Below are 24,803 nucleotides of genomic sequence, written 5' to 3'. Positions count from 1 at the left end.
GATGTGCAGGGTAGGTGGATTGGCCATGATAAATTGCCCCTTAATTGGAGAAAGAGAATTGGGTACTTTAAATTAATGTTTGAAAACTTTATTCATGAACAGTATTTCATATATTTTGGTTTACTTAATTGGAATATAGTGGCAGGTTTAGGATGTAATGAGGTTTCTTCTTCTACTTCAGAACTGCTGTAACTCTTGCTTTCAAGCTGTTTCCTTGTTGCTAATGTGATTAATTCTGTGTTTACATTTTTAACATATAAGATACCTATTAGTCAGTGTTATCACTCCTGTGGTACAGTAACATTTCCTCCCCCAGTTTTACAAATTACCAATAGTTGGGTTGTCGTTCGAGATCCTAACAGGGCCATTTCCAACTCCTCCACCATTAGTGTTTGAGGATTGAAAGTGAACACCATCAGCTTCAGGTTCCAATCCAAGTCGTACACGATTGTGATTTCGACTTTTACCATTGTTCCTTTGCTCAGTTGCATCCTCGACTTCTTTATCTAATACGTTTTGTACGAGTAAGCGTGGTGATGAATAAATTTAATGGGTTTTCAAAAAAGTGAGGGGTTTGATTGGAGATCATAGGGTGAAGCTGTTCCCCCTGGCTGGGGGCTGGTGGGGGGGGGGGGCAGTAATCAAAGGGCACAGATATAAGATCATTGGCAAATGAAGCAGAGGAGAGATGAAAAGCACCGTCAGCATCAGGACTCGCAAAAAAACCCCGCTGCCGCAAATCGGATTGGACTAAGTTACCCATATCCCAATAACAAATAGGTTTCCATTCTCTGCCAGTGTTCTTTGTTGGGTGTTTTTAACCCATGTTAACTGAATGATGTGGGAAATCTTTGGGTTTATGGTATGATAAAATAAACCATGTGGAATGGGTCAAGGTTTTGAGCGTTTATGTCCCAGGTTCCTGTACTTGTAGCGTGTCTGGGGAGAGGAGACTCCTGAGGGGAGATATATCTGCATTAACTGAAGAGATTTAATTTCATGTGGAGAGTGTCCTATGGAGATTATGGATATCTGCAGTGATCCTTCAGAGACTGTAGCTATCTGGACAGACTCTGGCAAACCTGTGGTGCCTGGATGGCACCCTGTGTTTTCTTGGACAGGGTCCTGGAGCCCCTTGCCTGCTTTGTCCAGCCTCTTGGATGTTGTTGGTATCTGCGGGGGTGGCTGCAGGCAAACCCCCATACATAAAATCTGGAAAGATCACCAGAGCCTGTTCAGTCACTTGCTGCTGATAGAAACCAAAAGAAAAAAGAGAGAAACCTACAAGACCTAATAGCAGAGACTAACTTCATCAACAGGTCTCTCTCAGATAGGTCTCTCTCTCGGATGGGTCTCTCTCTCGGATGGGTCTCTCTCGGATGGGTCTCTGTCTCGGATAGGTCGCTCTCTCGGATAGGTCTCTCTCTCGGATAGGTCTCTCTCGGATGGGTCTCTCTCTCGGATGGGTCTCTCTCGGATGGGTCTCTCTCTCGGATGGGTCTCTCTCTCCGATCGGTCTCTCTCTCCGATCGGTCTCTCTCTCCGATCGGTCTCTCTCTCGGACGGGTCTCTCTCTCGGATAGGTCTCTCTCTCGGATGAGTCTCTCTCTCGGATAGGTCTCTCTCTCGGATGGGTCTCTGTCTCGGATAGGTCTGTCTCTCGGATAGGTCTCTCTCTCAGATCGTCTCTCTCTCGGATGGGTCGCTCTCTCGGATGGGTCGCTCTCTCGGATGGGTCGCTCTCTCGGATGGGTCGCTCTCTCGGATGGGTCGCTCTCTCGGATGGGTCGCTCTCTCGGATGGGTCTCTCTCTCGGATGGGTCTCTCTCTCGGATAGGTCTCTCTCTCGGATGGGTCTCTCTCTCGGATGGGTCTCTCTCTCGGATGGGTCTCTCTCTCGGATGGGTCGCTCTCTCGGATGGGTCTCTCTCTCGGATAGGTCTCTCTCGGATGGGTCTCTCTCTCGGATAGGTCGCTCTCTCGGATGGGTCGCTCTCTCGGATGGGTCGCTCTCTCGGATAGGTCGCTCTCGGATGGATCTCTCTCTCGGATGGGTCACTCTCGGATGGGTCTCTCTCTCGGACGGGTCTCTCTCTCGGATGGGTCACTCTCGGATGGGTCTCTCTCTCGGATGGGTCTCTCTCGGATGGGTCTCTCAGGTGGATCTCTCTCAGATGGGTCTCTCTCGGATGGGTCTCTCTCTCGGATGGGTCTCTCTCTCAGATGGGTCTCTCTCGGATAGGTCTCTCTCTCAGATGGGTCTCTCAGGTGGATCTCTCTCAGATGGGTCTCTCTCTCGGATGGGTCTCTCTCTCGGATGGGTCTCTCTCTCGGATGGGTCTCTCTCTCAGATGGGTCTCTCAGAAGGATCTCTCTCGGATGGGTCTCTCTCTCGGATGGGTCTCTCTCGGATGGGTCTCTCTCGGATGGGTCGCTCTCTCGGATGGGTCGCTCTCTCGGATAGGTCGCTCTCGGATGGATCTCTCTCTCGGATGGATCTCTCTCGGATGGGTCTCTCTCTCGGATGGGTCTCTCTCGGATGGGTCTCTCAGGTGGATCTCTCTCAGATGGGTCTCTCTCTCGGATGGGTCTCTCTCTCGGATAGGTCTCTCTCGGATGGGTCTCTCTCTCGGATGGGTCTCTCTCTCGGATGGGTCTCTCTCTCGGATGGGTCTCTCTCTCGGATGGGTCTCTCTCTCGGATGGGTCTCTCTCGGACGGGTCTCTCTCTCGGATAGGTCTCTCTCGGACGGGTCTCTCTCTCGGATAGGTCTCTCTCTCGGATGAGTCTCTCTCTCGGATAGGTCTGTCTCTCGGATGGGTCACTGTCTCGGATAGGTCTGTCTCTCGGATAGGTCTCTCTCTCAGATCGTCTCTCTCTCGGATGGGTCGCTCTCTCGGATGGGTCTCTCTCTCTCGGATAGGTCTCTCTCGGATGGGTCGCTCTCTCGGATGGGTCTCTCTCTCGGATAGGTCTCTCTCGGATGGGTCTCTCTCTCGGATAGGTCGCTCTCTCGGATGGGTCGCTCTCTCGGATAGGTCGCTCTCGGATGGATCTCTCTCTCGGATGGGTCACTCTCGGATGGGTCTCTCTCTCGGATGGGTCGCTCTCTCGGATGGGTCGCTCTCTCGGATAGGTCGCTCTCGGATGGATCTCTCTCTCGGATGGGTCACTCTCGGATGGGTCTCTCTCTCGGATGGGTCTCTCTCGGATGGGTCTCTCAGGTGGATCTCTCTCAGATGGGTCTCTCTCGGATGGGTCTCTCTCTCGGATGGGTCTCTCTCTCAGATGGGTCTCTCAGAAGGATCTCTCTCAGATGGGTCTCTCTCGGATAGGTCTCTCTCAGATGGGTCTCTCAGGTGGATCTCTCTCAGATGGGTCTCTCTCTCGGATGGGTCTCTCTCTCGGATGGGTCTCTCTCTCGGATGGGTCTCTCTCTCAGATGGGTCTCTCAGAAGGATCTCTCTCGGATGGGTCTCTCTCTCGGATGGGTCTCTCTCTCGGATGGGTCTCTCTCTCGGATGGGTCTCTCTCTCGGATGGTTTCTCCATAAAGGTTTCAGATAAAGTTTATTCCCATGACTGATGTTTAAGAATTTTTTTTTCATTTTATTTAATACACAGTGGAACCTGGACAAGACCAGAACAGGGACTCTGAGCAGAAAAATCCTAATGTGGTGAAGGGAAACCCCTTCCACCTCCCACCACACCCCCCATGTGCCAGAAGTCACCATATCTGTTTCACAGCCTGCTGCAGGGTGATATTTTAATTCTAACATTTTACATGAGAATTTCACAAGAGTGAGCAAGTAATACTGGCTGATATTAGGAAGCCTGTCATAATTTACAATCCAATCCGGAAGCCCGGCTGACATTTCAAGTCAAGATGAAAGTAATTTTCCCCTGCTGCGGTTAGATCACATTACTACTTACTCCATTTGCAGGAGGCTACGCTTTTTGCACAGTTATGACTATCTGTGTATCATTTGTGCGCAGTTCTGCATCTGGGTCAGTCTTGAAGTGTCTGACTTGGATCAGTGGGAAGCACCCTCACCTCTGAGGCTGTGGGTTCAAGTCCCATTCTTCAGCACAAAATCTAAACTGATACTCCAACGCAGTACTGATGGAACACTGGCCACCTTTCAAGTTGGATGTTAAACCGATGTCCCATCTGCTATCAAAGGCAGATGTAAAAGATCTACCGCTTTGAAGAAGAGCAGGGCGAGTTCTTCCCAGAGTCCTGGCCGATATTTATCCGTCAGTTAATATTAAGGAAACGGATCATCTGGTCATTATCTCATTGTTGTTGGATAGCACTGCTGCCTCACTGTGCCGAGGTCCCGGATTCAATCCCGGCCCTGGGTGGGAGAGACCACATCTGTGGCACTCTGTACAGTATTGGTCTCCTTATTTAAGGAAGGATGTTAATGCATCGGTTGTAGTTCAGAGAAGGTTTACGAAACTGGTACCTGGAATGGGCGGGTTATATGAGGAAAGGTTGGACAGGCTGGGTTTGTGTCCGCTGGAGTTTAGAGTGAGAAACAACTTGATTGAAACCTTTCTGATCCTGAGGGGTATTGACAGGGTGGATGTGGTGAGGTTGTTTCCTCTTGTGGGAGATTTAGTTTAAAAATAATGGGGCGGCATGTGGCTCAGTGGTTAGCACTGGGACTGCGGCACTGAGGATGCGGGTTTGAATCCCAGCCCTGGGTCACTATCTGTGTGGAGTTTGCACATTCTCCCCGTGTCTGCGTGGGTTTCACCCCCACAACTCAGCGATGTGCTGGTTACGTGGATTGGCCACGCTAAATTGCCCCTTAATTGGAAAAGAAAAATAATTGGGTACTCTAAATGTATATTAAAAAATAAATAAAGAAGAGGTCACCCATTTGGGACAGAGATGAGGGGTAATTTTCTCCCTGCAGGTTGAGTCTCTGGAACTCCGCTTCCACTGCTGTTTGAGGAAAGGAGTTAGTGAATGTTTTTAAAATTATACTGATAGATTCTGAATAATCAAAGGGAGTGAAAAGTTCTCTGGTAGGTGGAAATGTGGAGTTGATGTTGAAATGGGATCAGCCATGATCTTATTGAATAGCAGAGTAGACTCTGGGCCGTGTGGCCTACTCTCATATGTTTGTAAATTGACTGCCACGATTTCTACATTACAGCAGTGACTACAGCTGGCTGAAGTTGCTTGGGGGATCCTGAGGTTATGGAAATTGAAATTAAAATGGACATCCTTTCTACTTAAGATGAGAATGGGAGGTTGGTCAGATACACGTACACATTGGCTCCATGTTCAAGTTATAATGTGCCAGGTTAAATGAAATGAAAATCGCTTATTGTCACAAGTTCAAATGAAGTTACTGTGAAAAGCCCCGAGTCGCCACGTTCCGGCCCCTGTTCGGGGAGGCTGGTACGGGTATTGAACCGTGCTGCTGGCCTGCCTTGGTCTGCTTTAAAAGCCAGCGATTTAGCCCTGTGTGCTTAAATCATGCTTATCCATGTTCTACTATCTTTTGTAATATGTAAATCTGTTGTTTGTTGTGAGGGTAAACTTGTGACCCTCCAGGCAGCTTTTCAGATGCCTGTGCTAACTTTCTGGAGAACATAGAGACCTTGGAAAAACGTTTTGCATTTTCAGGCGGGTGAGAGTATGCACGTGAAAGTTTTATCCTAACATAATCATTCATTTGTGTTTTGCAGCCCTGTTTTAAATGTCCAGCCAATTGACCTGTCCTTCAGTGATGAACCACATGAGGGGGTACCAGGCAATAGAATCGAGATCAGCATGGATGTGGTACGCATGCAGGATATGGAGCCCCTAGACCCAATGTGGGTGAGTACAGGTCCCTAGAGATGATGATCACTTAGTCTCTTGGTTCACTGTAATTATGGTTTTCACCATTGTAAGTCATTTCAGCAGAACAATGTTTTTAAAATACCAACGGTCTTGAAATGAAATGAAATGAAATTTGCTTATTGTCACAAGTAGGCTTCAAATGAAGTTACTGTGAAAAGTCCCTAGTCACCACATTCCGGCGCCTGTTCGGGGAGGCTGGTACGGGAATTGAACCGTGCTGCTGGCCTGCCTTTGTCTGCTTTCAAAGCCAGCGATTTAGCCCAGTGTGCTAAAGCAGCCCATCTCTTTGTACCCATTAAGCTCTCTCTCTGCTGCTTGCACTCTCCCTCCCAACACTCTATCTCCTGTGCATGCACTCCCCGCAGGTGCTTTCATCCATGCGCGCTCTCACCCACCCGCCCGCTCCCCTGCCTGTCCCCTCTCTCGACCCGCCCCGACCGGGTACTCGGGCACAGCAGCCGGACCGGGAGCTCGGGCGGACCGGGAGCTCGGGCGCAGCGGGAGGATGGGCGCAGCAGCCGGACCGGGAGCTCGGGCGCGGCGGGCGGACTAGACCGGGAGCTCGGGCACAGCGGGCGGACCGGACCGGGAGTTCGGACACAGCGGGCGGACCGGGAGCTCGGGCGCAGCAGCCGGACCGGGAGCTCGGGCACAGCAACCGGACCGGGAGCTCGGGCGCGGCGGGCGGACCGGGAGCTCGGGCGCGGCGGGCGGACCGGACCGGGAGCTCGGGCGCGGCGGGCGGACTGGACCGGGAGCTCGGGCGCGGCGGGCGGACTGGACCGGGAGCTCGGGCACAGCGGGCGGACCGGACCGGGAGTTCGGACACAGCGGCCGGACCGGGAGCTCGGGCACAGCAACCGGACCGGGAGCTCGGGCGCGGCGGGCGGACTGGACCGGGAGCTCGGGCGCGGCGGGCGGACCGGGAGCTCGGGCGCGGCGGGCGGACTGGACCGGGAGCTCGGGCACGGCGGGGGGACCGGGAGGACCGGGAGGACGGGCGCAGCAGCCGGACCGGGAGCTTGGACACAGCGGACTGGACCGGGAGCTTGGGCACAGCGGACTGGACCGGGAGCTTGGGCACAGCGGACTGGACCGGGAGCTTGGGCACAGCGGGCGGCCGGGGCGCAGCGGGCGGACCGGGAGCTCGGACACAGCAGTCGGACCGGGAGCTCGGGCACAGCGGGAGGACGGGCACAGCAGCCGGACCGGGAGATCGGGCGCGGCGGGCGGACTAGACCGGGAGCTCGGGCACAGCGGGCGGACCGGACCGGGAGTTCGGACACAGCGGGCGGACCGGGATCTCGGACACAGCGGCCAGACCGGGAGCTCGGGCACAGCAGCCGGACCAGGAGCTCGGGCACAGCAACCGGACCGGGAGCTCGGGCGCAGCGGCCAGACCGGGAGCTCGGGCACAGCGGGCGGACCGGGAGCTCGGACCGGGAGCTCGGGTGGACCAGGGGCTCGGGCACAGCGGGCAGACCGGGAGCTCGGGCGCAGCAGCCGGACCGGAAGCTCTGCTGCAGCGGGCGGACCGGGAGCTCGGGCACAGCGGGCGGACCGGGAGCTCGGGTGGACCGGGGGCTCGAGCGGACCGGGAGCTCGGGCGCAGCGGGTGGACCGGGGGCTCGGGCACGGCGGGCGGACCGGGAGCTCGGGCGCAGCAGCCGGACCGGAAGCTCTGCTGCAGCGGGCGGACCGGGAGCTCGGGCACAGCGGGCGGACCGGGAGCTCGGGTGGACCGGGGGCTCGAGCGGACCGGGAGCTCGGGCGCAGCGGGTGGACCGGGGGCTCGGGCACGGCGGGCGGACCGGGAGCTCGGGCGCGGCGGGCGGACCGGGAGTTCGGGCGCGGCGGGCGGACCGGGAGCTCGGGCGGACCGGGAGGATCGGCAGCTCCGGGGCCGGACGGGGAGCTCGGGCGCGGCGGGCGGATTTGGAGCTCGGGCGCGGCGGCCGGACCGGGAGCTCGGGCGCGGCGGGCGGATTTGGAGCTCGGGCGCGGCGGCCGGACCGGGAGCTCGGGCGCGGCGGCCGGACCGGGAGCTCGGGCGCGGCGGCCGGACCGGGAGCTCGGGCGCGGCGGCCGGACCGGGAGCTCGGGAGCTCGGGCGCAGCAGGCGGACCGGGGGCTCGGGCGCAGCGGGTGGATCGGCAGCTCCGGGGCCGGACCGGGAGCTCGGGCACGGCGGCCGGACCGGGAGCTCGAGCGCAGCGGGCGGATCGGCAGCTCCGGGGCCGGACCGGGAGCTCGGGCGCGGCGGGCGGACCGGGAGCTCGGGTGCGGCGGCCGGACCGGGAGCACGGGGTCGGCGGCCGGACCGGGAGCACGGGCGCGGCGGCTGGACCGGGGGCTCGGACACAGCGGCCGTAACGGGAGTTCGGGGCTGAGATATCAGCAGCCAATCCAGGGATTGTGGATAAAATGCTGAGCGGCTGGCCTGGAGTTGTGGGGGGAGGGGTGGTGGAGGCGTTATTGTTTCCAGTGACTGGCCTATTGTGGAGAAGTGGTCAGCGACTAGTACAGTATATTGTGTGCTCTCTGTCTCTCCTGTGCGATGGTATTTCTGACGGAACTAATCTTATGAAAGTGTCATGTTCTGCAATAAAACTATCTTCTGTAATTCCAATTGTGATAGAATAACTGTGACTGGCCCCGATCACTGTGTGTAATTATAGATGGAGCGAATAGCAGGCTAGGTAAATGCTGCGGATACTAATTTTTTGATTGTTTTACTGTAGCATTCACTGAGCAGTATCATGAAAATTAACATGTCCTGTTCTCGTCCAAGATTTATACCACACTTGCACCTTGGCACACAAACTTTCACAAAAACCCTTTGAATTGTCTGTAAAACCCCTTGATGATTTATCAATGGTGCCTGATCACGAGCTGTGTACACTCAGTAGAATAATTTCTTTGCTGAGTAAAGTTTGTCCAGGTCTTGCTGCTTGACAGTAGGTACTTTTATATAATGCAAAATGTAGAGAATAAATAAAGGTGGAGTTTAACTTTCTGTACAGGGTGTGTAATGTCCAGGTCTGGCTGGGGGCTATTATGATTTATGTTCCCCTATTGGTGAAAACATTCTGGACAGTTTAGGTACATTCAGCTGTGCAACAAGGAAAAAATACATTCATATCATGTACTGTTTAGTGTGGAAGCTCCGCTCATTCCGGCTGGAAGAGTAATAATAATAATCTTCATTACTGTCACAAGTAGGCTTACATTAACACTGCAATGTAGTTACTGTGAAAAGCCCGTAGTCGCCACACTCCCTCCCCCTGTTCGGGCACACAGAGGGAGAATTCAGAATGTCCAAATCACCTAACAGCACGTCTTTCGGGACTGTGGGAGGAAACCGGAGCACCCGGAGGAAACCCACCCAGACACGGGGAGAACGTGCAGACTCCGCACAGACAGTGACCCAAGCTGTGAAGCTACAGTGCTAACCACTGTGCTATGAAATGAAAAATGAATGGAATGAAATGAAAATCGCTTATTGTCACAAGTAAGCTTCAAATGAAGTTACTGTGAAAAGCCCCTAGTCACCACATTCCGGAGCCTGGTACGGGAATGAACCGTGCTGCTGGCCTGCCTTGGTCTGCTTTAAAAGCCAGTGATTTAGCCCTGGGCTAAACCAGCCCCTTATGCGGTATCTTACCTTATGAGGTATCTTTGGGAGACACGAGAGTTTTTTTTACTCTTTCATATTATGTGGATGCCACTGGCTGAGTCAGCATTTTATTGCCCATAAGAAGTTGTTAGTGAGCTGCCTCCTTGAACCACTGCAATCCACGTGGCGCAGGGACATTCCAGTGCTGCTGGGGAGGGAGTTCTGTCAGAGAGACAAGTACAAGGCCTCATGGTACACACTCGCTCCAAGCATTAGCGCCTGACCGACTAGATCATCATCTGAATGAGAGAGCACGAGGACATGCGTATCACTCGCGCAATGGCAGGAGCCAACTATTGCGGGATGGACTTCCGCCTAATCCGCTCTGTGATCAGCATCCATGTAGCCCCAAAAATGCAGCAGGAACAACTCTGAGGCACTCAAAGACCCTGATTCGGGAGCCCTATTCAGCCAACGCCTCACTGCCAACCTGATGTCTCCTATTGAACCAGAGATGCAGAGTCCACAGTTGCCTGGTCTGTCCTCAAATACCTCCACTATCAGCCACTGTGAAGAGACGCTTGGTCGGTCAACCAGAAAACACCAAGAATGGTGCGGTGAGAATGGCCAGGGTGTCCAGGAGCCAGTGAGGCGCAAGGGCACGGCTTTCCTGAACCTGAAACAGCAGGAAAGCAGCTCTACAGAAGGATGAGGCCCAATAAAAAGCCCGATGGCAGCTGGAGAAACGCGCAGGAGATCCAGCAGTTAGCCAACAGCCTTGATGCTCAATGTTTCTTTCGCGCAGTCATGATCTCCTCTGGAGCCAAAGCCCCACCCCACTGCTGACCAAGATCAGAGAGACATTCAGTGGTCACTGGAAGAAGCACTTAGAAGACCTCCTTAACCGAGACACTCACACTGTCTTCAACACGAGTGTCATCAACTCCATCCCGCAGCATGCTACCCACCATTATCTCACCACAGCCCCAACCCGGCTCGAGGTAGGAAAGGCCATCCAACAGCTAAAGAACCACAAAGTACAGAAATGAAAAATCAAATGAAGATCGCTTATTGTCACGAGTAGGCTTCAATGAAGTTACTGTGAAAAGCCCCTAGTCGCCACATTCCGGCGCCTGTTTGGGAAGGTTGGTCCGGGAATTGAACCCGCGCTGTTGACCTGCTTTAAAAGCCAGCTATTTATCCCTGTTCTAAACCAGCCCCTTAAGCTACTAAAGCTACCGGAATTACAGCTGAAGCACTATCACATGGCGAAGCACTGTGGCGACTAGGGGCTTTTCACAGTAACTTCATTGAAGCCCACTCGTGACAATAAGCGATTTTCATTTCATTTCATTTTCATTTCATTTCATTTCATTTCTTTCCCTCATCTGGAAGTAGGAGAACATGCCAGGAGATATCCGAGAGACCCTAATCGTCACTATCTTAGAGAAAGGTGAAAAGTCCGACTGGAGTAACTACAGAGGAATTTTCTGACTATTGGCCATAGGGAAGGCCATCGCAAGAGTAACCCAATTGTTATGGCGCAAGAAGGAGACCATTTGGCCATAAGACATAGGAGCAGAATTAGGCCACTCGGCCCATTGGGTCTGCTCCGCCATTCAATCATGGCTGATATTTTCTCATCCCCATTCTCCTGCCTTCTCCCCATAACCCCTGATCCCCTTATTAATCAAGACCCTATCTATCTCTGTCTTAAAGACACTCAGTGATTTGGCCTCCACAGCCTTCTGAGGCAGAGTTCCACAGATTCTCTGGCTGAAGGAATTCCTCCTCATCTCTGTTTTAAAGGATCGTCCCTTTAGTCTAAGATTGTGTCCAAACGAGCATTTTGACTTAATGCCATTCTCCTGCCTATTCCCCATATATCTGCACATTGCTTTTATCTAAATATTCAGCTAATGCCCTCTAGAATGCCTCGATAGAACTTGCTTCCACCATACTTATCGGTAGGGAATTCCAGACCCGAATGACACGTGTGGGATCACTTTTGATCCTTGATGAGCTCAACAGTTTCTCCTGTCCACTCTGTCCACCGCATCATGATTTTGAACATCTCCATTAAATCTCCCCTTTTCTTTCTTCTCTCCAAGGAGAACAGTCCCAACCTCCCCAATCTATCCTCGTATCTGAAGTTTCTGTTCCATGGAGTCCTCCTTAATTGCCTTCTCCCTGTGGCTAAAGAGCTCCTCCCAGAGTCACAGTGCGGGTTCCGCCCACTAAGGGGCACAACGGACATGACCCTCACCGTGCAGCAATTACAAAATGACGGCAGAGAACAGCACCAGCCCTTGTACATGGCCTTCTTTGACCTCACAAAGGCCTTTCACACTTAACCACAAGGGACTAAGGAGCATCCTGCTGCCCCCCAAACGTTTGTTACCATCCTCTCCGCCTGCTGAGAGGCAGGTCTTGACCCTGACCAACAGATTCACCATGGACCCAATTAGCGTTCAGACAGTGTCTTCGCAGTGAAGCTCTATTTGATCTTCCTTGCTGCAGTGCTCCATATCTCCCTCAGCCAGTTCGCTGCTGGAATGAAACTAAACTACAGAGCAAATGGGAACCTGTTCAACCTCCAACCGCCCAAGCCCAGATCCATGGTCATGCCGTCCTTGTCATTGAACCCCATTGTGCAGGTGATGCCTGCTTCTGAGGGCACACGGAGATAGAGCTCCAAGCCATCATCAACACCATCAACAAGAAAAGATCTTTCCATACTGCAGGAGTCTGCTGTCAGTAAAGGTCGACGTTGAGTTTCAACATTGCCTACAGTGTGCCAGCACAGCCTTCGGTCGCCTGAGGAAGAGTGTGTTTGAAGACCAGAACCTCCGACCCAACACAACTCATGGTCTACAGAGCAGCAGTGATACCCACCCTCCTATATGACCCCGAGACGTGGACTATGCACAGTAGGCAGGTCAGAACCCTGGAGAAGTACCAGCAGTGCTGGCTCTGCCAGATCCTGAATACCCATTGGCAGGATGGGCATATCATCAGTGTTCCCACTCAGGCCAGCATCGAAACATTGACCACGCTCCATCAGCTCTGCTGGGTGGATCACATCATCCACGTGCCTGACACGAGACTCCCGAAACGAGCGCTCTACTCAGAGTATCGACATGGCAAGCGAGCCGCAGGAGGGCAGAGGAAATGCTTCAAGGACACCCTCAAAACCTCCTTGAAAAGTACAACATTCCCACCGAGACCGGGGAATCCTGGCTGAAGACCGTCTGAAGTGGAGGAAAAGCATCCGGGAAGAAGCTAAACACCTCCAGTTTAATCACCGAGAGCGAGCTGAGCCCAACATCGAGAGTGAAAGGAACATGTGGTAACCCAGGCAGCCCACCCACCCACTCCACTGCCTGCCTCACCTGTGACACAGACTGGAGGTCCTGCATTGGACTCCTCAGTAATAATAATAATCTTCATTGTCACAAGTAGGCTGACATTAACACTGCAATGAAGTTACTGTGAAAAGCCAAGTCGCCACATTCCGGTGCCTGTTCGGGTACATTGAGGGAGAATTCACAACGTCCAAATTACTTAACAGCACGTCTTTCAGTCACCTGAAAACTCATTTTTAGTGTGTAAGCAAATCAGTTCCGAGATACTGCGAAGAAGAGGGAGGGAGTTCCTGAGTTTTAACCCAGTGACAGTAAAGGAATGACGATATCCTACCAAGTCAGGATGGCGTGTGACTTGGAGGGGAAATTGCACATTATGGAATTCCCCATGTATCTGCTGCCTCTGTCCTAGATGGTAGAGGTCATGGGTTTGGAAGGTGCTGCCTAAGGAGTTTTGGTGAATTACGGCAGAGCATCTTGTAGATGGTACACATGGCGGCAGAGGAGATGGAATGGCGTGTCTGTCAAGTGAGCTGCTGGATGGTGTTGAGCTTGTGTGTTGTTGGAGTTGCACTCATCCAAGCAAGCGGAGAATATTCTATTACACTCCTGACTGGCGAGCCCTCTTCCCAGCCCATTGAGAATGCTATTTGTCTCAATAAGGTTGCCTCTTATTCTTCTAAAATCTAGTGAGTACAAACCCAACCTACTCCACACACAAGAAAATCTCTCTATACCGAGGATCAGCCTAGTGAACCTTCTCTGGTTCGCAGCTTTCTGCAGTCTTTCTCCATTTAAATAATATTCAGCTCCTTTTTTGCTTCCTAGCAAATTGGATAGTTAACATTTTCCCACGTGATTTTCCACCTGCCAAGTTTTTGCCTACTCACCTGACCTGTATATATCCCCCTGTCGACTTTCTGTCATACTCATCAGTTCCAATACCACCTATTTTTGTGTCACCGCAAACTTGGCAATAATAGATTCACTGTCCTCGTTGAAGTCATTAATATGTATATTTCTTTTTACTAAGAGGCAAATTAGCGTGTCCAATCCACCTACCCTGCTCATCTTTGGGTTGTGGGGGTGAGACCCACATGGACATGTGGAGAATGTGCAATCCCCCCACGGACAGTGACCCGGGGTCATTAATATATTTTGTAACTAATTATGGCCCCATCACTGATCCCTGTGGCACGCCACTAGTTACAGGTTGCCATCCTGAAAATGCCCCTCTTATCCCAAATCTTTGCCGTCTATCAGTTGACCAATCCTCCATTCATGCTAATATATTACACACACCACACATAAACGCACACCTTCCACCATGGGCTCTTATGAAGTAGCCTTTTGTGTGGTACCCTATCGAACTCTTTTTGGAATCCAAGTATATTACATCAACTGGCTCGCTTTTATCTATATTCTTTGTTACCACCAGCCTCCCCGAACAGGCGCCGGAATGTGGCGACTAGGGACTTTTCACAGTAACTTCATTTGAAGCCTACTTGTGACAATAAGCGATTTTCATTTCATTTCATTTTCATTTCATTTTCATTTCATTTCACCATCAGGAAATAAGTTATTCACTGCAGGATTCCTAGCCTCTTGTAGCCGCAGTATACAGATCAGTTTGTGGTCAATGGTAATCCTCAGGATGTTGATTGTGGGGGATTCAGCGATGGTAATGCCATTGAAGGTCAAGGGGAGATGGTTAGATTCTCTCTCAGGGCGATGGTCATTGCCTGGCATTTATGTTGCTAGGTGCAACATTCATTGCAGCCGCTTGTTTATAAGGCTATTGTATTCAGGGATCTTGTTTTGTTCTCAGGGGATGAGGGCATCATGGTGGCACGGTGGTTAGTACTGCTGCCTCACAGCGCCAGGGATCCGGGTTCAATTCCGGCCTCGGGTCACTGTCTGTGCGGAGTCTGCACGTTCTCCCCGTGTCTGCGTGGGTTTCCTCCGGGTACTCCACTTTCCTCCAACAGTGCAGAGATGTGCAGGTTAGGTGGGTTATGGGGATAGGGTAGGTATGTAGGCTGAGGTAGGGTGCTCGGTGCAGACTCGTTGGGCTGAATGGCCTCCTTCTGCATTGTCGGGATTGAATGGTGGGGAACAGGATTAATTGAACATCTCTTTCAAAGAGTTCCATGCAGGCTCATTGGGCTGAATGGTCTTTTTCTGTGCTGTATTAGTCTGATTCTAGAACTGTGGTAAGGCTTTGATTGGTGTTCTGAGAGGCTGGTGGGTTACCTTCCTTGGCTCGTAATTGAAGGTTGCAACTGATACTTAACCAACCTCTTCAGACAACATTTAAAGTCAGCCTTATGCTGTGGGATTGTCCCACTTTCCTGAAGGATATTAAGGAACCAGCTGGATTTTTATAAGCCTGAAGGTTTCATTACCGTACAACTATAGATTTATTAAAAAGCATTTACAAGGAGGTGCTTAACATCAGGTGGTTATTTTTATACCTATTTTTTATATTTATCTCTGTAGCTGCCCTCCCCCATCAGTGTACTGTGCATAGCTATTGATGTTTAAAACAAAGAGCTTTAACTGACAGCTCTGTAATATCTGATTAATATTTTTCTCTCTCTCTACATCCCCTCCTCCCACAACCCCAGAGAAGCTCGCCGTTACTCTGCAATCTCAACATTTGATATGTAGTTACAATGGTTAAAGCTGAAGAGATCATTTTCCTCACCTGTTTATTGAATTCTTAATTATTTTCCGAGAAGTCTGAGTGGATCCTCTCCAGATAGTTTATAGAATCATCGGTGGCACGGTGCTTAGCACTGCTGCATCACAGCATCAGGGTGGCACGGTGCTTAGCACTGCTGCCTCACAGCACCAGAGCGACACGATAGCACAGTGGTTAGCACTGCTGCGTCACAGCTCCAGGGCGGCACGGTGGCACAGTAGTTAGCACTGCTGCCTCACAGCTCCAGGGTGGCACGGTGGCACAGTGGTTAGCACTGCTGCCTCACAGCTCCAGGGTGGCACGGTGACACAGTGGTTAGCACCAGAGACCCGGGTTCAATTCCGCCCCCGGGTCACTGTCTGTGTGGAGTTTCCACGTTCTCCCCGTGTGTGCGTGCGTTTTCTCCGGGTGCTCCGGTTTCCTCCCACAGTCCAAAGATGTGCAGGTTAGGTGGGTGGCCATGATAAATTGCCCTCAGTGTCTAAAAAGGTTAGGTGGAGTTATTAGGATACGGGGACATGCCCTAGGGAGAGTGCTCTTTCAGAGGGTCGATCCAGACTTGATGGGCCGATTGATCACAGAACAGCAGAAAGTGGGGCATTTGCCACGTTGAGTCTGCATGCGCTTTTTCAAAGAACCATCCGGATCATTCCACTTGTGCTGTTCCACATTGTGTTTCTTGTTGGTCCTTGCCCTGAATGGGTCCTATGTAGATATTTGTTCATGTGTGGGAGGTGGTGTACTTCCATGAGTGTGGCATTGCGGCAAAGTGGCACCATGTCAGTTTATGGACCTGAGCTGGTGTGGTAAGCCACTGTTACACCTTTGTTAGGTGATGTATGGTAGGACCTGTACGACAGGTTCACCGATAGTCCCTGCCTGCTGGCTCCGCCCAGTAGGCGGAGTATAAATAATGTGTGTCCTCCATACAGCAGCCATTTTGCCAGCTGCTGTGGGAAGCCACACATCTTAGAGCAATAAAGCCTCAGTTGTCCCAACTCTAGTCTTTGTTCAATTGATCGTGCATCAGCTGGCATCAGAGAAATGAGACTGCTACTGGAGATGGTGCTGCTCTGCTACAGTTTGGAATACTTTCATGTCTTAACACCTGATTTCTACTCCTTGTATGACATTATTACAGCAATTAACACCAGACCTGTAGTGTCGACACAGCACCAGGGTGCGGAGGACTTGAAACAGACTGTAGACAACGTGCTTACTGCCAATATCAAATACAATTCCTCTACTCTGCAAAATGAAAGCTGAAGAACCACAGGGGATTTACTGTCCTCTGACTATACAAACACAGCTGGGCCCCTGCTGCCGATGATTTTCCTGGAGTCCACTAGGGGGTCACCCAAAGTAGCTGCTCACACTGACACAGGCCTGCAGGGAACTAGGAACTGAGCTGTAATAGAGCAAGCTCTGTGTAAGATTAGCTTTTGATAATTGAATATGGGTTTTAGGGGTGTCCCTTAGATTTCACTATTAAGGCTTCATTTTTTTCTGTTGGTTTGTTTTGAATTTAATTACATGTTTATTAAATGTTATACTTCATCATCCAAATGCAAAGTCTGAAATAACAGCCAGCTGCAAGTGAATTATGAGACTACAACCTCATCAAGGGATTCAAATTATTAACTACTATAAAGGTTTATAAATATCATATTAACCTTGGATTACAACCTTGATGATCCTCAATACCTTTGGGTTTTTTCCTCCACTGGCAACTTTTTTTCCTACTTTTCTCTTTTGCTCTTCCAAAGGTTGTGTTTCTTGTGGGGATGCAGACCCCCGACTGACCCTGTGCGGCAGGGAGTGGCAATGGGCAGGAGATACTGACCCTCCTGTACAACCCTCCTGTACCTGCACCTGGCAGGTACAGATCTCACATTGGCCGTCATTACGTCAAGGAAAACTGCTCAGCCTGGGTATCTCATGTAAATTCCCTCAACACAGCACACATGCATGACTTCTCTCCAGCTTCCTGAACAACTGCCCCCACCCCCTGTCACTTTACCCATTTGGCCCACTGTGTCTGTACCAGCTCCCCAAATCAGCAACTCCCCTGATGCTGTTCCCCTGCAACCCTGAATATTCTTCCTTTTCATATAACAATCTAATTCCCCTCCTGCCTCACTCTGAATTATCCATCTCTTTGGGCCTTAAATGAAAGCAAAATTTCTGTTGTGGATCACAGGATTTACAGTGCAGAAGGAGGCCATTCGGCCCATCGAGTCTCCAGCAGTCCTTGGAAAGAGCACACTCCTAAGCCCACACCTCCATCCTATCCTAGGGGCTGGTTTAGCACAGGGCTAAATCGCTGGCTTTGAAAGCAGACCAAGGCAGGCCAGCAGCACGGTTCAATTCCTGTAACAGCCTTCCCGAACAGGTGCCGGAATATGGCGGCTAGGGGCTTTTCACAGTAACTTCATTTGAAGCCTACTTGTGACAATAAGCGATTTTCAGTTTTTCATCCCAGTAACTGAGTAACCCCATTTGACCTTTGGACACTAAGGGCAATTGATCATGGCCGATCCTCCTAACCTGTACATCTTTGGACTGTTGGAGGAAACCGGAGCACACGGAGGAAACCCACGCAGACACGGGGAGAATGTGCAAACTCCACACAGACAGTGACCCTAGGTCGGAATTGAACCTGGGTCCCTGGAGCTGTGAGGCAGCAGTGCTAAGCACTGTGCCACCATGTCCTCCAAGGACTTCTGGTTGCTGCCAGAGAGATGAGACTTTGGACTCAACCCCGTATATCAAAGTCCCATTTGTGAAAAGAGATTGTGTTAGCTTACTGCTTCCGTCCCCAGTCCTCCACAAAAATCTTATTTTTTTAAAAATCGAATAGATTAACTGTTGCCTTCAAGTGGAGTTAGAGAGCAGGGTGTAATTGGATAAGGGTGATCAGATATCAGTCCCTATTTTGAAGTCAAATATTCTGTCCATATTTTTATATTTCTGTTATACATTTGTAATGATAGCTGCAGATGTAAACGTGTCATGTTGTAGTCACACACCTCTGCTGGATGGGGAGGGGAGGGGGGGGGGGGGGGGGGGTGACACTGCAGTGCTTCCACTAGCACAAAAGTGTAATCAATGTGTGACTGTCATTTAAAGGCCACGTCGTACTCTCGCTCAAGCGTGACATGGATGTTAGATCGCGGGAGAGGTGAAAATCGGGAGCCATGCCAGCTGCCCATCGGATTGCAATCTAACTGTGCCGTTACCCTTGGCGAGAACCAAATCGTGCCACGTCATGGCAAGAAATCACTAATCAATTAAAGTCAATCTGCACACCATTAAGGGGAACGACCCCTTATCTAATGGCCTCCCGTGATCTAACCATCTCCCCAGCATGTGGCATGTGGATGCTGATTAGTACACCTTTCTAAAACATGAAGCTAGGGGAATGGCTGCTGTGGGGCCATGAAGGAGTAACCAGCTTCACTCCTGGGTAATGAGCCCGGGGGCACTGGGGTTGCCATGCTGGGGGTGACCCCAGCTTTCTGCCTGTCCCACCGATTAGCCATTACTCCCACTGACCGTGGCGGCCTTTGGCCATGCGGTGGAAGGCGATTGCTAATAGGGAATTGGCAATCGTATTAGAGTGAGCACTTCACAGCTCCCAAGTGGATTGCCGTGGGTAGGCGTGCTGTGTCGCAGGTGGGACCAATTGGCCCGCATTCCGATCAGACCGTGAGGCCTGGACACTCTGCCTGCACACTGGAGACCTCAACAACACACGCAGCAGCCAACATCCGAACACCCAGGGGTTGGGATTCAGCACTGGGGATATTCCCACAACCAGAGGGTGGGTGTGTTCACCGGTGCCCGTTCCAGATAACATTACCAACGGCTGTCTAGGGTATAGGGTCTGGTAGCCAGGGGCCCCACTGCGGCGGGCGGTGCATGGGCAGGACGTGTGCGATGGCAGGGGATGTTGGGAGGGAGGGGGAGGGGTCTCAACAGAGGTTTGAGGTGGCGACCCCTGTGCAGGGCCCCGCCCTACACCCTGAGGACATGGCCGCCCATCAGACCAGGGAGGGACCCAGAGGGGGGGGCTGACAACTACCCAAGGTGTACAGGCATCGCTGATCCTTCGGACAGATGATCGACAACGTGCATCTCAACAAGGGACGGAGCGGTACCTGTGCCATGTCCTCCCGGACTGGGCACCACATGGAGGAGGAGGACACCCACTCCCGGTGGTCGTCAAGGTCACCACAGCCATGAACCTTTATGCCTCAGGGCTTGAGCAGTGTCTTGTGTGGCATTTCACAAGCTGCAGTCCACAAGTGCATCCTTGAAGTCACAGAAGCCCTGTTTGCGGACAACTACCTACATAAACTTCGGCCTGGATCAGGCCCAACAAAGGCTTGGGCAGCCGGATTCTCCAGCATCGCTGGGATGGTCCAGGGTGGCACACATTCCACCTTGCGTGCACCGGTGTCAGAGAGTGCCCTTCATCAACAAGAAGGGGTTCCACTCCCTGAACGTTCAACTCGTGTGACAGGGAGGCCCTTATCCTCTCCCGCTTCTCATAGGACACCTCTTAATCCATCACCTGACCCCCTTCCTGCCCACTGTCCCACCACATCCGTTTCCCCACCCAGCCCGTGTCACCCTCCTCACCCATTCCCCCCACCCACCTGATTCCACCCTCCCAGGGCCTGTGTTACATCACTCTAGGATGATGGGCCTGTGTCGGCACTGTCAGCGGGTCACTGTCGGAGGCAAGGGGGGAGTGATGATAACCTGCTGTGAGCTGTTGCATCTCAGACTATGCCATAGTCTGACTGCTGCCTATCTGTTGAGTGTGCCCACACATCCATCACCTGCACGTGGTATGCCTCGGAGGGTGGGGTAGATGCACATCAGAGGTGGAGACAGCCCGCTGCTAACCGTGCCTCTGCCGAGCATCCTCTGGGACCGGAGGCTGCCAGGCCCACAGCCGGTGACACATGCCTCACCCTGTTCTGCAGACTGACTCCGAGACGCGCCGTGGTCGGGGGTGGGGTGGGTTGGTGCCCGCTGTCGCCACCCCGTAGGATGCTCTGGGTTGGCACAAAGCATCCCCTCCTCCCAGTTGGTGCCCTTAGGGCCCTGGGGGTCACCTTGGGATGGAGGGGCAGCAGAATTGAGTTCCGGATGCCCTGCGTCATCCGGCTCTGCCGGACCTGGCGCTCCCCGATTTCTGCACCATGGTGTCGACGCCCTCAGCGATGCTCCTCAGTGACTGGGACATTCTCTGCAGCACCTCCGAGGTCCACCTGGGATTGGGACACGTCTCCCAGCGACTGTGAAATGCTGCCCAGGCCCTCAGCCATGGCAGTCACTGACTGAGCCACGCCATGAACACCTCCACTCATGCTGCTGACGGCGTACGCCCGGCTCTACACTTTGGTCGCCAGTATTGGCTTCTGTAACACGCATTGCTGCGTCTCCTGCACCCTTGGCCTTTGGAACTCCAATTAGCGATGGAACTGCTGGAGTGTTGCTGACATCCCCCTCTGAATCTCACGGCCGCTCCCTATCAATTGCATCAGCTCCGAATAAACCTACTGCAATTGCTCAGCATCTGACTGGGTCCCAGCAGGGTCCTGGGATCCAGTGGATTCCCAACTGTCGTCTCGCCTGGTGGGTTCCTGCCTCCACCTGATGTGCATCAGCAGCTGTATGGTACTCACCAGATTGTGCCGCAGAAGCCTGTCCACTACCTTTACCCGCCGAGTTTTATGTCATTGCGCTGCTCAAGGGTGGGTGTTGACAGCTGTGACGTGATGCTGGTGGTCTCCTCGGAGCTCCCCTCCATGGTGTACATTTGGGAGGGGCGGGGGGGGGGGGTACATCTCGGATGGGATTGCATATTTGGATGGAGATCCTGCAGGGGAATGGACATGTGGTCAGTGAGAGTAAGGATCATTCTGCCTGGCATTAACTCACGTGGCAGCTCATCGGGGTGGGGGCCGGTGGATCCTCACCTCTGCACCTTGTGCCAGCCTCTACGTCAATGGGCGATCTGTCCTCGGCCACACCGCGACCTCCAGGGCTCCTTCCTCATGGGGCGGGGGGGTGAACACTCTGATGCCCAGCACCCCACTGCCCATCTGGACCCCCTCTTGTCTGTTGTGGGCCAACTTCTGCAGGGACACAGGGCATCGTGATCCGCACACTTTGCGCATTGCAGACGGGCAGGCATGGGCAGCACCAGTGGTCATGGGTGGGCTGGGGCATGGTTTGGTGCTGGGCGGGGCGGTGTCAGGTGCATACACAGTCACCTGAGCTGTGTGGGCGGGGCAGGTGCCTACTCACCTGTGCGGCCCCGTGGATGTAGTTGATCTTATCGCACTGAGTGCAGGCCCTCCTGGTCACACTCCCCAAGCTGACAGCACTCCCTCCCACATGACACTGGCTGCCCTGTGGCTGACCCTCCGAGCCCCTCGGCTGCGTCCAACATTCCGGCCAAGTCAGCATTCCCGAATCCTGGGGCTGTGTGGGGTTTGCTCCGCGGGATCAGTTTAAGTGCTGCTCCCCCTTGTTAGCAGGGAGCCGAGCAGAATCTCTGGCAGCGGTGCGCCCGTCCCCGATGAACTCAATGCATTCTATGCTCGGTTTGAGCAGGTAACCAACAATCCGCTGTCGAGTGCCCTAACAGCCCATAATTCACCCATACCCACCATCACAGCTTCCGAAGTCAGATTGGCCTTCCTGAAAGTGAAACCTCGGAAGGCGACGGGCCCGGATGGGATTCCTGGTTGTGCACTCGGAGCCTGCATGGACCAGCTGGTAGAGGTATTCACAGACATCTTTAACCTATCCCTACTCCACTCCGAGGTCCCCAGCTGCTTCAAGAAGACCACCATCATACCGGTACCAAAGAGGAACCAGGCAATGTGCCTCAATGACTACCGCCCGGTGGCCCTGACGTCAGTTGTAATGAAGTGCTTCCAGAGGTTGATCATGAAGCGCATCACCTCCATACTCCCAGAATGCCTTGATCCACTGCAATTCGCATACTGTTGCAACCGGTCCACATCAGATGCCATTTCCCTGGCCCTACACTCATCCCGAGAGCATCTCGAAAACAAGGACTCCTACATCAGACTCCTATTTATTGACTACAGCTCCGCCTTCAACACCATAATCCCAGCCAAGCTCATATCAAAGCTCTAAAACCTAGGACTTGGCTCCTCACTCTGCAAATGGATCTTCGATTTTCTGACCAACAGACCACAATCAGTAAGAATGAACAGCAACTCCTCCTCCACAATAGTCCTCAATACCGGGGCCCCGCAAGGCTGCGTACTTAGCCCCCTACTCTACTCCCTGTACACACACGGCTGCGTGGAAAAACTTGGTTCCAATTCCATCTACAAGTTTGCTGACGATACGACCATAGTGGGTCGGATCTCGAATAACGATGAGTCAGAATACAGGAGGGAGATTGAGAACCTAGTGGAGTGGTGTAACGACAACAATCTCTCCCTCAATGCCAGCAAAACTAAAGAGCTGGTCATTGACTTCAGGAAGCAAAGTACTGTACACACCCCTGTCAGCATCAACGGGGCCGAGGTGGAGATGGTTAGCAGTTTCAAATTCCTAGGGGAGCACATCTCCAAAATTCTGTCCTGGTCCACTCACGTCGACGCTATCACCAAGAAAGCACAACAGCGCCTATACTTCCTCAGGAAACTAAGGAAATGTGGCATGTCCACATTAACCCGTACCATCTTTTACAGATGCACCATAGAAAGCATCCTATCGGGCTGCATCACAGCTTGTAGGGCACCTGCTCGGCCCAGGACCGCAAGAAACTTCAGAGAGTCGTGAACACCGCCCAGTCCATCACCTGCCTCCCATTCATGGACTCCATCTACTCCTCCCGCTGCCTGGGGAAAGCAGGCAGCATAATCAAGGATCCCTCCCACCCGGCTTACTCACTCTTCCAACTTCTTCCATCGGGCAGGAGATACAGAAGTCTGAGAACAGCACGAACAGACTCAAAAACAGTTTCTTCCCCACTGTCACCAGACTCCTAAATGACCCTCTTATGGACTGACCTCATTAACACTACACCCTGTATGCTTCAACTGATGCCAGTGCTTATGTAGTTACATTGTATATCTTGTGTTGCCCTATTATGTATTTTTGAAATTCCCTTTTCTTCGCATGTACTGAATGATCTGTTGAGCTGCTCGCAGAAAAATACTTTTCACTGTACCTCGGTACACGTGACAATAAACCAATCCCAATCCAATCCCAATCCCAATCCCAATCCCAATCCAATCCCAATCCCAATCCCAATCCCAATCCCAATCCCAATCCCAATCCAATCCAATCCAGTTGGTGAGCGCGGGCCCAGTGGATCAGCTGACTGGACAATTATTTGCGGCGTGAAGCCCTTGGGGCCTCGTTAAGTGAACCAATTAAAGTTGGATACCGGTGATGGCCTCGCTGTGTCAGGCATCTGGAAGCTCACGGCAGTTCCAGCTCGCTACCACACTTCGAAACTTTTATAGGCAGCTTCTATTATCAATAGTGACGCAGTCATTCTGAAGAAAATCCAGCAGGAAACACACATAGATGTTGAAATTTGAATGTATTCGAAAATAGATTGGAAAGAAGCTTCTCTTTCAAGAGTAGGCATTGAGAGACAGAAAGGGAAATTAGCTGTTGACATTGCATATGGCAGCAGAGCAAGAGACCATGAAGAGTGAGTTTTTGTCCGGGATGAAGAACTATCCCTTTATGTGGATTGTCAACAATTGGTCTGGGCCACCAGGAAGTCTGATTGAATCTGGCCATTGAGATCATCCAAGAAACAAGTGAAGTGTTGTAATATGGAGAGGTTGCGTTTGGTATCCCATAAACTGGAGATTGAATCGGATAAAGGTCCTTCTTCATCCAAACCTACCTTACTCTTCACATTAGTGCGATACCATTCTCCCCACAGAAGCAATTTAACAACAGCACTTTAATAAGTTCAGCCGCGGAGTATGGGCTCTTAAGCAGGACACAATGAATGACACTCTCTTCTGGTCTTGTGAACTTATAATTAATCTTTTAAAACTCCCCTGGGGACTAAAGAAGATTTGTGTGAATATCAATAATTAGCTTGTCAATCTCAGACACATTTCATACCATTGGAATAGGCCTTTTAATAGGCTTACCTCCACCCCAACAAGACTATCCTATGAGCGATCAGCGAGGCGAAGGCTAAGACACCTGCCCCCGCCTTCAGCTC

The 24,803-nt window shown here is 52.1% G+C and overlaps 1 protein-coding gene across 4 annotated transcripts in view; it reads left to right on the top strand.

Moving 5' to 3' along the window:
* tp63 (tumor protein p63) overlaps positions 1-24,803 on the top strand; it is a 274,654-nt gene that overhangs the window by 98,358 nt on the left and 151,493 nt on the right. For all 4 annotated transcript variants that reach the window (XM_038815782.1, XM_038815783.1, XM_038815784.1 and 1 more), the window contains exon 3: positions 5,706-5,838. In XM_038815782.1, coding sequence (XP_038671710.1) covers positions 5,706-5,838 — 133 coding nt within the window. The remainder of the gene's footprint in view (positions 1-5,705; positions 5,839-24,803) is intronic.

The sequence above is a fragment of the Scyliorhinus canicula genome, chromosome 13 (assembly GCF_902713615.1).
Source record: "Scyliorhinus canicula chromosome 13, sScyCan1.1, whole genome shotgun sequence".
In the NCBI taxonomy this organism is placed as follows: Eukaryota; Metazoa; Chordata; class Chondrichthyes; order Carcharhiniformes; family Scyliorhinidae; genus Scyliorhinus; species Scyliorhinus canicula.
The sequence above is the reverse complement of the archived record's forward strand: the minus strand, read 5'-3'. Positions and strand labels throughout refer to the sequence as shown.